This window comes from Filicampus tigris, chromosome 5, assembly GCF_054856515.1.
Source record: "Filicampus tigris isolate MCC_2025a chromosome 5, RoL_Ftig_1.0, whole genome shotgun sequence".
NCBI lineage: Eukaryota > Metazoa > Chordata > Actinopteri > Syngnathiformes > Syngnathidae > Filicampus > Filicampus tigris.
This window is the reverse complement of record NC_141221.1, coordinates 28,114,885-28,132,311: the sequence shown is the minus strand read 5'-3', so window position 1 is coordinate 28,132,311 and position 17,427 is coordinate 28,114,885. Positions and strand designations below refer to the sequence as shown.

At 40.6% G+C, this 17,427-nt stretch overlaps 1 protein-coding gene across 2 annotated transcripts in view; it reads left to right on the top strand.

Moving 5' to 3' along the window:
• The window catches only part of ydjc (YdjC chitooligosaccharide deacetylase homolog), a 42,403-nt gene extending 25,632 nt beyond the window's left edge, over nucleotides 1-16,771 (top strand). Inside the window, exons 3-5 of one of the 2 annotated variants that reach the window (XM_086030168.1) lie at nucleotides 7,383-7,504; nucleotides 8,715-8,892; nucleotides 11,859-16,771. In XM_086030168.1, coding sequence (XP_085886294.1) covers nucleotides 7,383-7,504; nucleotides 8,715-8,892; nucleotides 11,859-12,174 — 616 coding nt within the window. In that variant the 3' untranslated portion in view covers nucleotides 12,175-16,771. The remainder of the gene's footprint in view (nucleotides 1-7,382; nucleotides 7,505-8,714; nucleotides 8,893-11,858) is intronic. The other variant, XM_086030166.1, reaches the window with a different exon arrangement.
• Nucleotides 16,772-17,427: the final 656 nt, after the last annotated feature.

Genomic DNA, 17,427 nt, shown 5'->3' with positions numbered 1-17,427 from the left:
TCTAGCCCCTTCCTATACCGGATTTCGATGTTAAAATCTTGCACGAATAGTGACCAACACATCAAACGTTGATTATTGTTTTGCATTCGACTCAAAAACACAAGCAAGTTGTGGTCAGAAAACTCAATAGTAGGGACGGGGCTAGAACTGAGGTACGCCTCAAAATACCAATAGGACAGCCAAAGCTTCCTTTTCGATAGTACTATACAGTAAGTATTCTCTAGTAAGGAATCATATTTGCACTGTCCAATCTTTCCTTATGTGGGAAACGACTACGGTACATGTCCTGTATAAACGTGCAAGTATGTTAACAAAATACATGGGTAACAAGTTAACAACACAAGCAATATAATAATAATACAAATTTTATAATTATAAAGTACAGGTATATGAACAAAATACAGTACAGTATAACAAAAATGGTCCAAATACTGTTGAAAAAAATACTGTAACACCAATGCAGTAGAGTACTATACTTAACTACAGTAAACTACTGTATTTTAATGTTGCTTTTTCTCAGACTTAGGAAAAAATTAGTCTATTTTGAGTTGTTGTGTTGGCTTGAGTCTTTGCTGTATGAAAATGTTTGTCTGCGTATCATACAGTTTTGTTGCTAAGTAACTGTCCCGTTGATCATCACTGATGTCTGGTGATTCTTGTGCATATAAAAAGACACGTTAATTTACGCCACTGTAGTTCGTCCGTCGAGCCGCGAGCAATTTCCTTTGAGAAGGCAAACTGCTGCAATCATACTGAACCAGAATGTATTACTTGTTTTTCAAAGTCTCGTAGATTTAAGTTTTCCAACTCCGTGTCTCCTGGATGTTTCTTACTTTGTGCCAGCTTCGCTTCATCAGATGCATTTCATTCTCTCGTCCACGGTCATTACCGTTCTTCTTCGTTTAGACGCCATGAGCTACAGACGAAAATGTAAATGAATTCATTTGAAATCTTTTGCAATTTCAACAAAATGCATGCCAAAGAAGTAACTTACATGTCGCCGTTTTGGATCCGATGATGGCGGAGCGGTCAAAGTTTTTCCATAGTTTCGAGTGGGAACTGCTTTAGTTTGCTCTACTGCGGGCTTCGCTGTGGCTTCCGGGTTCTGGTTACAATACTGGAACTCAGTTGTAAGGAATCGATCGTTAATGTAATATAGTAGTAGAAAATAGAATGCATACGTTTTTTTTCCCCGAGTGAGGGAATTTCCGTTTGATCTAATGATGGCAGAGCGGTCAAAGTTTTTCCGTAGTATAGAGCGGGGACTGCTTGAGTTTGAGCTACTGCGGGCTTCGCTATTGGTTCCGGGTTCCGGATACCGGAACTTCCGTTGTCAGGAATCGATCGTTAATGTAATATAGGAGTAGAAAATTTAATGCATACGTTGTTTTTCCGGGTGAGGGAATTTCCATTTGACAGAGGTCCGTAGGTGGGAATACTTACTGTATAGGGGTGTAACGGTTCACAAAAGTCATGGTTCGGTACGTACCTAGTATGGGGGTTACGGTTTGGTACGGGTTTGGTATAGCAAAACGCCTCAGATGCATAAGACTAGTTTTATTTTTTTAATTTATTTAGTTTTAACAGAGAGCAAGTTACAATTCAATTTGCTATAAAACAAAAACATTCCCTATTATAAATGCACAAAACAGAATTAGAACTTGCGCATTAGGGTTGTTCATAAATAATAATAATAAAGATTAAACACAGGAAAGCTCCCTTTCTTGTATGGATAGACTGAGGTAGCAGATAGTCAGGTAGCACTTGCCAACTTAGCAACTTTGGTAACTTCATTTTTAAGGGTGCAGTTAAGAGTTAGGGTGCAGAGGACAGCTAATACTCCACCATGGCTCTTGTGCGATTGTATAAGGCAGGGACCAAAGTCTGGCTAATATGCGCCCGGGATGGAACATTGTAACGGGGCTTCAGCATGTTTAATAAATGTTTGAAACCTGGCTCCTCGACTACCGCATATGGGCACATACATGTTGCTAAGTATAGGCCGAGTGCTTCAGTAATTTTTTTAAAATTTTCTCTGTCTGCTTTAACTTCCCCAGACTGGTTAAACGAAGCGGGCATAAGTTGTTTGCTTTCTGCGGGTTTCTTTTTGGTGCTGAGGTGCACTTCATGACACATACGCCGTTTCATGTCATAAGTCACTAAGATATTCAAACACATTGCGTTTCAAGAAGCTTGTTCATTATCGGAATTGCTCATAGGTTGTTTTAGATTACATTTAAAGTGTTAGCTTGACTTACTTTTTCTCCGAGGTCCACCCCTGCGTGGCACCAAGTCCAGTCCAATCTTTCCAAGTCCAACTTTAACATTTCGACAAGCTTGTATTGATCCGAAATTGACGGGCACACAGGCCGGCCCTTCTCGCACGGCGACGCCGCTGTATCTCTGGCTGGACAGAATTAAAGCGTTTGCGGCAACGAGACCTCCCCTGTACCAAACACGGTGCTCCTGGCTGGCTGACTGAAGGTGGACACAGAGCTTCTTGGCTGCCTGGACGGCGGATCTCCGTGAAACGGAGCCCCATGTCTTTTCAAAGTTTATACCTCCATCCATTTTCTCGAATTAGCCACTTATTAGCGATCACCTGCCGCACCAGTGATGCCGATCGAACAGGTGCATGAGCGAGCAGCTCGTCCAAGACACGAAACCGGTAAGAAGAGGATCTCCTTCTGCTAACTTTGACTGTTAGCAATCAAAAGCTAATTCTGCCTCGACTAGCTGCAGGAGCTAGCGAGAGCCAACAGCCATGGTTGCTTGGCTGCGTATGGGAAAATAAAGCGTTTGCATCGCTAAATGTCCCAAAACTATGATCAATTGTCACTAAAATTCATATGCACATTACTGGTATTGTCCACTCTAACCGGTAATTAAAAAAAAAAGATCAAGACAATATTTTGGATTTTGTGGAGGTGATAGTGGTTTTTCCTCATAGGAGCTCACATTTGATGTTAATAAATTTATATTTTGCCGCCTGCTTTTATATTTTCACAGTTTGAAATGGACAAGAGTAGTGCCAGATTCCGCTTACCCGCAGGACTATCGGGAAAAATCTTGACCGACTACGCCATTCAACGGGTCTTACTTTCCCCTTAACCCTTGCTCGTTCTAACGCGAATGCGCGAGGGCACGGGAGAGTTTTCTAGCCGGTGTCGAGAGGAATTCGCCAAGGTTGCTAACTGCCTTTGGATTTATATAGCCAATCCGATTCTCAGTCATTTAATTATTCTTAATGAGTAACAGAATTAAGAATTAGTAACATGACTACTATACTTTTACGGCAGCTTCCTACTCATTTTGAATCATTGCATTTGTTATTGACCTAGGAAGTTTAACAGTCTTTGTTAAAACCGTATGGATTTGTTTTAAATCTAGCCGGAGTAAGCTATTTAATTAATTTCATAGGATGGTAACGAGACCTTTTATCAGTAAGGTCTTAGCCGTTCATTCAACAAAGGTTACGTGGTGTAAATAAATCAGTAAAATGACATCAATAGTATTAAAATAAGTTTATAAAATTTAATTTAATAATGTAAATAATCAAACAATAATTGCTTATCAGCCATAAATTCCTTAAAAGTAGAATACAGTCAATAAGCAAGAAAATTGGATGATTATAAGTTGTATTACATGATATGAGTTTAATTCAGTCATAAAAGTAATAATGATGATTTACTTAATAGTATAGGATGAAATGTAAAATCAAAAATTAATGTTAAAGTCAGGTATAACATTGGATAAAATAATAAAACAAGGAATAATAGTGATAATAGGAAAAGGGAATAAAAATGATTAAATAGTAGTCTTAATTTAAGTGAGCTCTCAAGAGTGATCAAGTCTTAATCACCCCAAACCTGATTAAAATAAGGAACTGTTGGTAAGTAAGAAATTAAAATGCTCGACTGGCCAATTTTCTAAGCGCGCGATATAAAGTGAATTCTGTTCAGTTACCTTATTGAAGCAGTATTTTGGTTATGTCCAAAAAAGAGGAGGAATAATCCTTCTTGCTTGGGAGTTGGAAAAGTGTCCCAAGAAAAATGCAAAATTGTCTCCTCGTCGAAGCATCTTTTTGTAACCGCGGCAGGGGGAAAGAAAAAGGCGCGGGGCCTTTGTGGCTCCCTCTTTTATAGCCTCTGTTTTTTGGGAGGCTCTTACATTAACTGCGCATGTGCTAAAGCTTTTTTTACTGAGAAAAACATAGTTTAGGCGTTATCCCTTCAGCTAACCACGCAAGCGTCAAAGTTGTTTTTCTCAGTGGGTTTGATGAGCCAGTGTTTTTCCATCATCTTCCCAAAAGTCTGTGTTGGTTTGATCATTCTTTGTAAACAGTTCTCTATTAGGCTCACTTAATTATGGACTAACTTTAGCAAACCCCTCATTATCTAAGGAACAACATGTACATTGTTTCCCAAGTGAATAACAGTCAACATGTTTGTGACAAACAGGTGCTCAAAAGTGAATAACAGTCAACATGTTTGTGACGAACACGGTACTTGAAAGTGAATAGCAGTCAACATGTTTGTGACAAACAGGTGCTCGAACACACACCAACATTATGACCATCTAAAACACTTATTTAAAACATACATGATTTTATAAAACAATCTGAGTACTCAATATTGTATATCCAAGCAAGCGATATAATGGATAACATATAGATACAATACTTATTGCCACATTCTCCCCTAAACAACAGGTTGGTTCTTGTTCACTTCTTTTCACATCACATGTGGCATCCTTAGAGAGCAAATGCACACGGATTATCTGATACACAAAGCAGTTTTTAAGCAACATTTTACTGTTTTTATCTCAACATGTAGACTAGACCTGTAGCACATCTGTGCTCATGTCACTGGGGACTAATTACCTTAGGTAACTAGGGGAATAAGTGAAAAACACTTGCATAGGCATCAAACGAATAATAGTAAGGGCATTGACTTTGGTATGTTTATTTTACTAGGTTCTATGCTTGAAAACTTTATACAGGATTATCCGAGCTGGCAAGTGTACAGTAGTCAAATGATTAATGTCGACATATAGCGTTTAAAATATGGAATTGCACATTAGGCGTTTTACTCCCTATGGTACTAGGGCTTTAACCAATATAGATTTACAACATCACTTCAACTTTACATGACAGTAGGAATATGGAAAATGAATTTTAGTGGCAATCACTTTCAGACACTAGGTGGCAACAGAATGTGACAAACCAAAACAAGGAACAACACAGATAACAATGCTTGCCTCCCTGTGATGACATAGACAGCCTGAGATGGAGAAAAAAAAACACGCCCCAAAAGTGGGCGTGCCAATTTGCAGCTTTAGTCATCACAAAAAAAGCCCATGAATCACTACAGATTCTTATAGAAGGGTGAATTTTAGTGCTGGTATTTTTTTCATACAGATCTATTATATAAGTGTTGATGTTCAGCCCAATCAAGTGGACTTTTAAGAGGGTGACGATATAAAGCTGAAAGAAAGAGAAGGCAGAACAATTCTTGTTTACTGACCCCTGGTCAAAATAAGAAAAAAAATCAGTGGAAAGTTTAATACCTTACACAACAGATGTTAAAGAGTGGTTTAATAAAATCAGTGGAAAGTTTAACACCTTACACAACAGATGTTAAAGAGTGGTTTAAGAAACATGATGTAAACCTAGCCTCTCAAAGCTTGGATGAGTTCATAAATCAGGCTAGATATGCAAAATATATATTTTTTTAAATGTAGTGAGGTAAAGCGAGACATTTTGGTGTAATGAAAGAGAAAAGGAAGTGCATTATTCTAGAAATAGAGGGAGAGGACGTGGCAGTGGTTGTGGCTTCTTCAAAACTAAATGCAGGAGGTTGCTGAAACTGTGGCAAAGAAGGCAATTGGGCAGGAGACTCTTCAGAAAGTAAATATAGAAAATTCAACAAGACTAGATAAGTCTGAAAACATTCAGACAAATTGTACAGAATGACTGTTAGTGACATACAAAAAAATGATACAAACCAATTAGAAGCCAACTGGAAAGCTATTGGCCAGGGCGGATTATAAAAACGTAATACCGCATTCAGCTATATTTTTCGCTCATGATGAACTCCCACGCGAAGCAAACCCTATCCTCATGCTCTTGACACAGTATCGTGAAGTGCATACATTGTCAACCCTTGCTCTTTTACTTGAAGATTAAGAAGAAGATTAAGGCAAAAACGGTGTGCTCATTGCTCATCCGCATTTGTCACTTCCTTTTCTTTGCCCCGTGCACTGATTCGCTAGCTAACAGCCAATCAGAGTGACCAAATGTCCCGACTCACAACGCCGATTCAACGTGCTGAAACACGCACCATACGCTTCCTGACAGTGTCCGATGTTTCGACGGTGTTCGCTACATCAGTCGGACGGCGCAATCCGACGCTTACCGACTTGGTGTAACTAGTAGGCCTTAAGAGCTGTTATATTATTTTCTCTTTAGACACTTACTAAACACTTAAATTACCTTCCTTATTTGCTGTGCATAATTGATAACTCTACGCTGTGATGCGGTTACAGCCACATCCTCTACAATACAAGCATTTATTCAGGTGTTTTGTGATATCACTGCTAGACAGGTTAGTGTGGGGGTGCTCATGTCTGGTCCTGAAGAGCCCCTATCTAGCCTGTTTTTCATCTCTCCCTGCCTAACACACCTGATTCAAATGATCCGCTCAACACCAAGCTTTGCACAAGCCTGATAACGATTGTGATCATTTGTATCAAGTGTGTTCAGGTAGGGAGAGATGGAAAACAGGCTGAATAGGGGCTCTTGAGGCCCGGACTTGAGTACCCCTGGGTTAGTAGTTCCCATGGCGTCTTTATTTACTCCTGATCCTCCTTGACCAGCTCTATTTGCTAATTGCCTTGAAATAACTTCTGTTGTGAATTTTCGCTATATCAATGAAATTGACCTAATTTGAATCATCCGAGGCTGGTAAAGTCTTCCCACTTTTATCCCACAGCCTGGCCAATCTGCACAACTCCTTTTCTCCTTCCTTTGTGTGAAAATTCTCATACATCATACACTTTAGCCTTTGCCATATCCCTCTTCACCTCTGCTGTCCTATCTTTGTACCTTGTACCTCATTGTTAGTCTTCTTATGCCAAATAAAAAATCTGCAGTAAAAACACCCAAAAAATCCTCTCTGTCCAAATCATTTTTACATGAGGGCTTAAAAACATTGTAAATTAGTGGTTTGCTCCGATTACTTGCCATGCCATCTCTCTGGTCCTGGCAGCCTCAATGTTGAGTTTTTGCCCTGCTTCTCCTTCAACAAGCAATCACTTCTTGCTACTGCACCAACTGTGTGATCTCTGTGATTAACCAGAGTGCATTTTGTTTCCCACTTCAGTCTTCCTTTTTTCTGTGTTGAGGTGGAGCTAGAGCTGAGAGACCAGATCAGGCTTTTCAGAGAACTGACAGGTCACCTGCCTCATCACATGGATGGACATCAACATGTCCATATACTGCAAGGTAAGTCAAATATTCACATTGTTCTCATCTTTCACAGTACAGGGCAGATAGCAGACATTGTGTATGTCAACGCCTGAGACCAAGCAACCGCCACATTTGTTGTTTTAAGACTATATACCGGTAGATCAAAACAAATGTAGAAGAAAAATGGTGAGTGCGGAAGAAAGCATGGAGCTATGTCTAGGGGGCCTATCGGAACGGAAGGCATTCAATTGGGATCTGAGCAAGTGTTGTAGGCGCAAGAGTGCGCCACGTGTGCTAATCTGTTTAAGTGTAGTACAGTAGTTGTTGGTTATCTCAGTGCAATACTATTAAAATATATAATTTTTTAATTCATAGAAGTGATTGGGAAATGCACTATAAAAAACTATAGTGTGTAAACCTTTTGATTTTTTGGTTATTCTATTTGTTAAAATGTATAAAATGCATGACTATGCATGCTGATATGTTTGTCAATGTTGAAAAATAAGTTGAGTATCTCAGAAAAGTCCTTTATGCTACTGAGCATTGAACAATTGCAGTGTTTTCAAAGGCAGCAAATGTCGCGTCCACGTCAGAGTTCGTTCAATGTTGCAAATGTTTGCAAACGTTCGCCAGACGTTCACCGACAGTTGTATGGATTTTTCTTGTCGCATGGTAATTTTGAACATGTTCAAAATGTTGTTCATGAGTAGGTAAAGGCGGCCCTGTTTACTAGGTGAAGTTCAAGGATAAAGTGTTCAACATGCAGGGGTGAATAGGCATTAGGGTGCAATGTTAGTTTTAAGCAGTTGTGTTCTGATAGTTGAATGAATGCAAGGTTTTGGAATCAATGAGTAATATATATTTACCTTTTTGAAAAGCCACATAATTATCCAACTTATTACCGTAGGAAAGAAAATGTCATTTCTAGCGCCTCTTGTGTTCTCCGCTAGTTTTAGGAGAGACCTTCCAACTTGCCTGCCATTGATATACTATTGCAATCAAACGTGACACCCACAGTTGCAATGCTGTTCAGATAACAGTTTTCATGATGTCAGAGGTTTTGGAACCGAAGGCAATTCAAAAATTATGTGGTCACCTCCAAATCTTAAATTAGAGACCCTGAATACTGTACGGCGTAACATTTGTGTCACCACAGCCAGAATACTTTCAACGCCTCTGGTATCGCAGCTTGTCTGTGAAAAAATGCTGCCTCGTGAAATGAATCATTTCTGATCTTGTGTTGTAGAAGTCCGTGAGGTGTTTGCACAGGTCCTGTCAGATCACAGAATTCCATATACTCGTGTTCCAGTGGAGCCAGGTTTACACAGCTGCCAGTGGCTGCCGGCGCATCTCAAAAGATTCTACGCACAGGTGGAGAAAGACGCTTTAGACTCCATCCCTGTTTTCAGGCGTTATGGAATAAGGTATGTAAGGTATGAGTGTTTCATTTAGGTGGTGCATGACTCCACTAGAAATTAAAGATCAACCTTAAGTAAAGAAACTCTACTCATGCGTATGTCTTTGTGTCACCATATTCTTATCATCTTACATGAACCACAGTTTTAATAACTATATTATTACCCCGTACCTGTAGCTTTCCAAAAAATAAATCAATCTATCCATTTTCTGGACCGCTTATCCTGTTAATATTTTATGGCATGGTCCACGAGTAGGGACCTTTCTTTACCTTTCACATTTGAACTTGTACACTATTGATTCCTGGTAGCTGGGAATGGATACCAGTACTCAACTGTGCCAAATTTCATTATTTTTGTATGTGTGTTTGTGGTAATGACAATTTTGGTTAACTTGTGTAATGAGAAAATCTCAACATTTTTCCATTTAACAAACTACCATACACACTAAGAACAGGGTTGACAACATTTTTAACCCAGTCGCTGGGTTATTATAGCACCATCCATAGCTTATGTAATAGCAGGTAATTTGACCCAGCAGGATGAGTTGGTCGATTTAACACAACAGGTGAGTTAAATGTTTGACCTAAATTATTCGGTCAAATTAACTATAGTTCAAAGTTGTTTCTACTACGTGTTTTTGTTATTTATCATCTCCAAATGTTGGGTCAAATCAACTACAATTCGCGGTTGTTTCAATTACAGTTTTTTGTTCAGCAATCTATCCAAATGCGTGGTCATATTAACCAATACAGTATTCAAATTCAATTTGTATATATTAGGCTACAGCACAATCTCTAAAAATATTGATTGGATTATTATTACCACCTATAAAACTGCTCAACTACACACAATAACAAAATATATTAATTCAAGAACAAGAAATTGAATTCGGTGTCACAAAAACAGTTAAGAGTAACAGTGCAAAACATCTAACTTGTAACCGTATCAATAAGTAACAATTAACAGTAACATGAAGTTGAGCTGATTGCCTGCAAACGCTGCAAGTTAAAAACTCAATTTACAATCCTATATTCTACTTTCAAGAAAATATACCATGTTGGATTTCACTCGTTGCATTTTATAGACTATTTGTATAAATGCCCACACATTGACAAAGTTTTAGGTGTTGGACATATGGGTTATGGCTCGATTTGTTGGACTCAACAAGATTCTCCACCATGTTTGTCCCCGACTGAAACAGAAACAAAGAAAGAATGCAAGCGAGTAAGTGAGAGAATATGAGTAGGGACCAATGTGCGCAAATCAAATAATACTTTGTCGTTACAATATACATGCTGTGGCCCACCTATCTGACCATCCTACCTGCCCGAGGCAGCTGGGCTAAGTGGTCGGATAGGTAAACTGAAAATGCTTGTAGATGTATAAAACATTTTTTTAGAGCCAACCTCAAGCGGCCAAAGTCCATCTCAACCGACTCTACGAAATGGGCAAATTACAAAAAAACGCTTCAGAACACTTCAAACGCGCCACTAGTTACCCAACTGTGCAGGAGATTTTTCAACAGGAGGTAGATACAGTGCAAGTTCTACTAGTATGACAAGTGATGAGACCCAGTAGCGCAAGCAGCGTCAGAGCCAGCACACCGGCGAGTGACATCAGCATGTCGCTTGACTGTCCGCTGATCCAGGAGTACCCAGCTTTAGTTGTGCTAAAGCTAATGCAAATAAATATTCAGTAACTGCATGTTCTCTTCTACGGAGCTGCCTTCATTAATTGCCTGCACAACGCTTTTTATGTGCTTCCCAGTAGTCACATTGCGCATGCATATTCTGCCCTCTAGTGGTTCAACACATGTAATACCATGGATAATGCTACAGGAGTCAGCCATTTCACCTCACTGTGAGAAACACGACCAGCCTGTCTAGTGTGTCTAATCTGGGATAGTTTTGTTAACTAACTGTTCAGGTTTAATACCTTATGCCTTTGCTTGCGAAGTATGTCCTTGTTTAAACCATAAAAATCTCTACCAGCGTATACATTTAAGCAACCCGGAAGTGGAAGTCTTTGTTTCCTCTTAAAATAACCTTGCGTTATTTTGCAATAATTATGTTATTTTGCAATAATTATATTATCCATCCATCCATCCATCCATTATCAAATCCGCTTATAAAAAATGAAAACATCTTAAGTTAAAACGCAATAGTATAGCATTATTACTCAATCTTAAATGTTCTCTTGATGTCCCCTGGTTTGCTCCAGTCGGCATCATCATCTTCATCACATCCCGACAGGCTTGTGTTGCAGCTAAATGCTATCTTGGTTAAACAATTGTAAACAATTCAATCCACTCACGATACTGCCAGCCGGTAAGTGGATGTGCACAGAAAATTAGCCAGCTAAATGGTCTTTAAATAATGTTTGTGAGTGCACAGAATTTTTTGGCGTGGTCCGGGGGGGGGCTCATATATTACTTATATCTATATTTATTAATACATGTATCACAGCCTTCTATTTTTTTGTTCTATTTATTGTACTGTTTGTAAAGTGATTTGTTACAGCTCTAGCTCCTATGAAATGCGCTATATAAATAAAATTGTTGTATTATATTGTATTGTATATACAGTCAATGCAGTCTACTCAAGGAAGCATGCCGTCAAAACAACACACTCTCGTCAGCAAAACGGGCATCCATCAATGATGGACTGTGAGGTCCATCGGGACTTTGACCAGTTTAGTGGTTACACAGACGGAAGAAAATCCGCTTCCGTCTGTGCTTAGTCCGCCTTTTTTTTTTTTTTTTTTTTTTTAAAGTTTCTCATCTAACATCTAATGTCAGCAAAACAAGCGTCCGTCAGTGACGGATAGACAGACCAGCCCGTCAGTCAGATGGGAATCCTCACCTCTGCGTCTTAGCAACCGAAATATGGAGTTGATTTGTATTGTCAATGCAGTAACTTGTATTTCTAAACAGTCTGAAAAATGACAAAGTCAATCCTTTTCCATATTCACAGGTGGCCAGAAGTGTATCTGGGACTGACCACAGTAGGACAGAACATGTCTGTCTCCAACCTTCAGAGGGCCCTCAGCAGTGCCTCGAGTATGTCCTCCTGTGTTGCGTCCAGTCCTGAAGAGCGGGTGGTCACAGCAGAACTCATGGTCCACCCAGGTTACCCCAGTCATCCACAAAAAGGTGGCTGTGGAGAAGGGCCAGATGACTTCTCCCAGTCAAATGACCGGCAACATGAGCTCAGTGTGCTCACCGACTTGTCACTGCTTGCTATGTACCGCAAGCAAAGAGTGCAGCTCTGTGCTTTTAAAGACCTTTGAGAATATGTCTTCAGTATGAATTTGTTAATTGCAGATGAATTTGTAGGCAAAGTGAACTTTTAACTGTTTTATTATTAAAGGCCTCTACACACGGTTGGCCGTCGGAAAGTCGGCACACGCCGTTTGTTTGGTATAGCGTGCAACGTCGTAAAATCTGAGCCATTGTTGGGGAATCTGGGGGGCATATTCGGCCGATTCAACGTAGAATCGGGTCGGGCTGTGCAAATGATCACTGTGATTGGCTGTTAGCTAGAAAATCAGTGCACTGGAGAAGAACGGGAAGTGACGAAAGCAGACAAACTATGAAAATTGAAGCTATTCCTCAAGAACGAAATGGACTTGGCTCATTCTTCACATCTATGGACAAAATGTCTGACTGGACAGAAGAGCGCAAAGGCTAATTAATCACTCAAATTCAAGAAAGGTCGCCGTTACTCGACATCGCCGTCAAAGGCCACGCCGATCGAGTGATGAAAGGCAAACTAATGGGAATATGCAACTGTTATACCAGGTAGGATTTTATTTTTATGCTTGAGTTTACTTTAAAAAGCAGTAGCAGTTGACCTCTGCTCACTTTGCAGCCAAATTTAGAGGACAGTCACTGTTGCAAAGATGGCCTATTACGTAGTTTTACTTCATTAAGTTGCTCAACGGCTCTTGGAGAAATAATCCAAAATAATTTGCGCACTTTGCAAAGCCAAATTCAAATACCATATTAGTTGTACGTCTTTGGTGCATCGTGCAACAGTTATGTTTGCCAGGAAAAGCACGTGAATACCTTGTATTCAAGGATCAAAGAAAGCTATTACAACAATCAAAATATACTTTTTTTTTTTCCCATTCCATGATTTTACTTCAGAAAATATCGGTTACAAATTTTGTAAAAAATTGTAGCTGAAAAATACGATTAATCACGATCAATTACGGAAAATTTTGCGATTAATTAAAAGATTTTAGTCGCTTGACTGCTAATATTAACCCTTGACTGCACTAATAAATATACTAACTCCGATGGCATGGAGGGGTACTACCTTTCACACATGTGCAGAATGTCCGGAGTAGTTTGCGTCTCCATTTTGCAGTGTGTTCTTTTCCTTTTCCGGTCCAACATGCCGACTATTAGCCTGATGCGACCATTGGCCACAACGGCCAACGTCGGATAGGCAGACCTGGGCGCGTGACCCTTTTTTTACCGGTTCGTACTCGTTCTGCGACCTGGGTACCCCTTTGGTACCCTTCTGGCTTCGTCCCTTTGTCCTTATTCATAAAAATTGTCATTCTCCAACCCAGTTCATCCTCGTCCTTTTAAAGTGGTTCCGTTCTTACGTCCGCCCCCACCCACTAAAGAAAAAAAAAAGCATCCATGCATAACGCAGGAGAGATGCGAACGGCAGAGGTTTATTTAAAGCTTATTAGCTCGCTAATTTACTATTCAAATCCACTTACTTTATGGGCACCAACTTCTGGGTTAACTCTTTGACGAACCACTTGCCACCAGACATTGTATGTGTGGAAGGAGACAAAGTAAGGGAGTCGAGAGTTTTATTTATCAGCAGTCATTGTTTATATGTCAATGCAGCCGACGTGAAAGAGGTCAGTCTCTGAACGGATGGGCGGAGACGCTCGGTCCAGGGAACGCTTGCATTGGTCAGCCCTGCGAGTTGCTGATTAGATGGCTGGTTTCCCCTCTGCCTCCGGGGCGCCAACTGGAACACCACGTGAGATGTGTATGTGGAGAAACGCAGGAGCAGTTTTGGTGCTGCCACATGTGAATGTTCAATTTAATCTGTCAGTGCCATTCAATTGAAGTCGATGTAGTTAGTGCGGTTGGACGCGTGACGGCGTGGATGATGCGTTTGGAGCGGAGGTACGCGGAGCGAAGCACTGACAATCCACCCATTTGGCGTGGCTAAAACAAATGAACCATTTTCCCTCTTCGCCTCACAGCGGCCAGCACCGGGGAGCGTCCTGTACACTCTGCGGGTCTTGTGGAGAGCGCAAAATGGAGTAAAAGATTATCGATGCGGTTTGTAGACATCCCGAGCTACCACTACCGGGACAAGAAAAAAAAGAGACCAGGCTTGGAGAACCGTGAGCGACGACATACCTGGTATTTTTTGAGTTTCTTTCTCCCGTTTTTTACAGCTGTTGAACTTTACCAAGACGGCTATTTCGTTTGCATTAGATTTAGCACAGTGTCGGCCACTTGATTGCGATGTCGAAACCTTTTTTTTGTTTTGCCAGTCGTCGTCTTCTACCAGGCAAAGCCCTTCCCCTCTCCGATGTGCGCGAATGAAGCGGCTGCAGTATCAGGTTTCAAATTTCCTGCGGTCAAACGCCAGCGCTCCTTCTTCTCCATTTTCTTCATCTCATTCTTCTTGTCATTCTTCCTTTTCTTCTCTGCTCCGTGCAGATTGAACATGTGCAGTGCACAGCGTTCCTGCCGTAGCATTCCCAATGCAAGTAAGTATGCGCAGTTGGGTAATTAGTGACACTTTTGAAGCGTTATGAGGCAATTTTTGTCGTTTGCGCATTTCGCCGAGTAGGTCGAGATAAACTTTGGCCGCCTCGCAACCACATCACACACGAGGGACGATTAGTGGAATGGACTAAAATCCACCTCCGTTCTTGCTGAGTCCATCCCTTTTTTTAAAACTTGTCGTCCCCAGTCCAGAAAATGGGTGGCCCTCAGGGACGGTGGGACGTACTTGTTCCGCCCCCGGGACAGAATGATTACTGTGTAGAGGCCTTAAGAATTACATTGACTGACTTTACTCCTGACAGTATACAAACATTTTAGAATACCTTAACTAGAATGTAATGGTTGGAGACAATCTCTAAACTGTTTTCACCAATATTAAACTTGAGATATAATATGATGCTATTTATTAAGTCATTATAGGACAATTAGACAAGTACAGAAGGGGGCCTAGGGGCAATTACAGAACAAACAACGGGCCAACGAAATAAGACATCAAAGACCAGGGCCAGTAGATATTGCTACATTCAAGGTGACTCAGCTAGGGCACCGTCTTATTGGTTAGCCACTGACACGCATACAGGAGCTGAAACCATTTACGGTTATATCCACTGTATAAAAATACTTTTTACTCTCTGACATGAAATTTAGACGAACATTTTTCTGTTTAAGGTCAATTACAATTACCAAAATAATTTTGCTAAATGCCAGAATAATGAGAGAAGCCTTTTTTTTTAAACAGTTTTTCAATACTTTCTTTCAAAATTAGAAGTTGACATACTGTACAATTACTATGCCTTTAACCGATTTGAGAAAACACAGAATGGGGATGTCATGTCTTTGGAAGATTCTGATTTGATTGATGCATTGATGATTCTGAGTTAGAGACATACCCATGGGTGTATTTGAAGGCACACCTGAAACCTACTACAAGCTACACACTACAAGTTTGTTCATCGTTGGGAGCATTTTTCAGATGCCTGAATGTGACACGTTCATTTTCCAAACAATTATACGGCGGTATTATACACCATGAGAATGTCCATTCATCATACCATACAGGAAGGAGACATGGGTTCTGTGTCCCAGAGATGGATATGCTTTGGTCCCAAATGTGTATATCAACCCAAGTACAAAAGCAAAAGACTTTGGTAAGATGCTGGCTGAAGCTGATAAGAGTAGGGGTTGAGCTTCCTCCAGACCCCTCCAAAAGTATCGGAATGGCCAGGTCAATTCCATTGTTTTTGTTGTTTGGATGCATTTTTCTGTAAATTGCCAGACAAAATGGTTTTGTAGATGTCAGAAGTTGTTGTGCTGCGACCATGAGTTATATTATCAAAAAAAGACTTTGAAAGAAGAAATACACATGCCATACTACCAAGATACAAAACAATCTTCAGCAAAAAGAGGCTAGATTGGGTTTTGTAAAGAAGTACAAAGATGAGCCACAAAAATTTTGGAATATTTTTTATTGACTGACGAGACCAAGATTGACCTCTGCCAAAGTGATGGGAAGCCCAAAGTATGGAGAAAGAGGATTTGCTAATGATGAAAATTTCCCCACTGTGGGATCAATCTAGGCATTCTTATCCAAAACACACAAGCTCATCTTTGAAGCATGATGGAGATAATGTCATGGCTGCTTCTGGAACAGTCTTTATTGATGATGTAACGCATGATGGTCGCTGAAGAATTAATTCGGAAGTCTACAAAACCCAGGTGGCAGGTTTTAGTAATACGCATCCAAACTAATCGGGGGAAGCTTCAATTTTCCGCACATTTGCGTTACATTGAGCACTTTGATGCTCTGCCACCATACATTTAGGCTAGGTTCACACCGCAGGTCTTAATGGTCAATTCGGATTTTTTTTTAAAAATCAGATTTTTTTTTTTTTTGCGTAAGCGTTCATATTACATTATAAATGCGACCTGGGTCTTGTCTTCTGTATGAACACATGCGTCGCCAAAGTAATGCACATGTGCAGAAGAAGAGACGATGTCACTCCCAAGTCTCGACGTTGTGTTTGCGGAAGTAAATGTGGTCCAGCCTGTCTCGGCATTTATACAGTCAAGTGATTAGATAAGAGGTAGAAATAAATACAGTATTTGGGGAAAATTGTTGGAAGTATGGTGTCGTGTGATGGCGTCGTCAGACTGACTCTGCTCACAACTGGGGGAACATCCATGTGACAAAGTGCAATGACACTCAATCTCCACACGGTGGTACTGCAATAACACCTATAACAAAACTCATGAGGCGACACTTTTAACATCTGATTTCATGGAGACGTCACTAATGATGACGTCACGTCACAACCGAGCGTAAAAAATGAATCGATGTGAGCCGTGGCTGAATTACTACGATCGCCATAAATGTCCACATTATGCTTCATGTTTCAAGTGGGAATAAATTTAAGTAAAATATAAATTCGACAGATTTACTCAGGGCGGTCGACTGGTTAGCACGTCCACCTCACAGTTCAGAGGTCGTGGGTTCGATCCCGGCTAGGGCGGAGTTTGTGTGTGGGGTTTGCATGTTCTCCCCGTGCCTACGTAGGTTTTCTCCGGGTACTCCGGTTTCATCCCACATTCCAAAAACATGCATGGTAAGTTAATTGGACACTAAATTGCCCAAGGTGTGATTGTGAGTGCGGATGTTTGTCTCTGTGTGCCCTGCGATTGGCTGGCAACCAGTTCGGCGTGTCCCCTGCCTGCTGCCCGATGACAGCTGGGATAGGTTCCAGCACGCCCGCGACCCTTGTGAGGATAAGCGG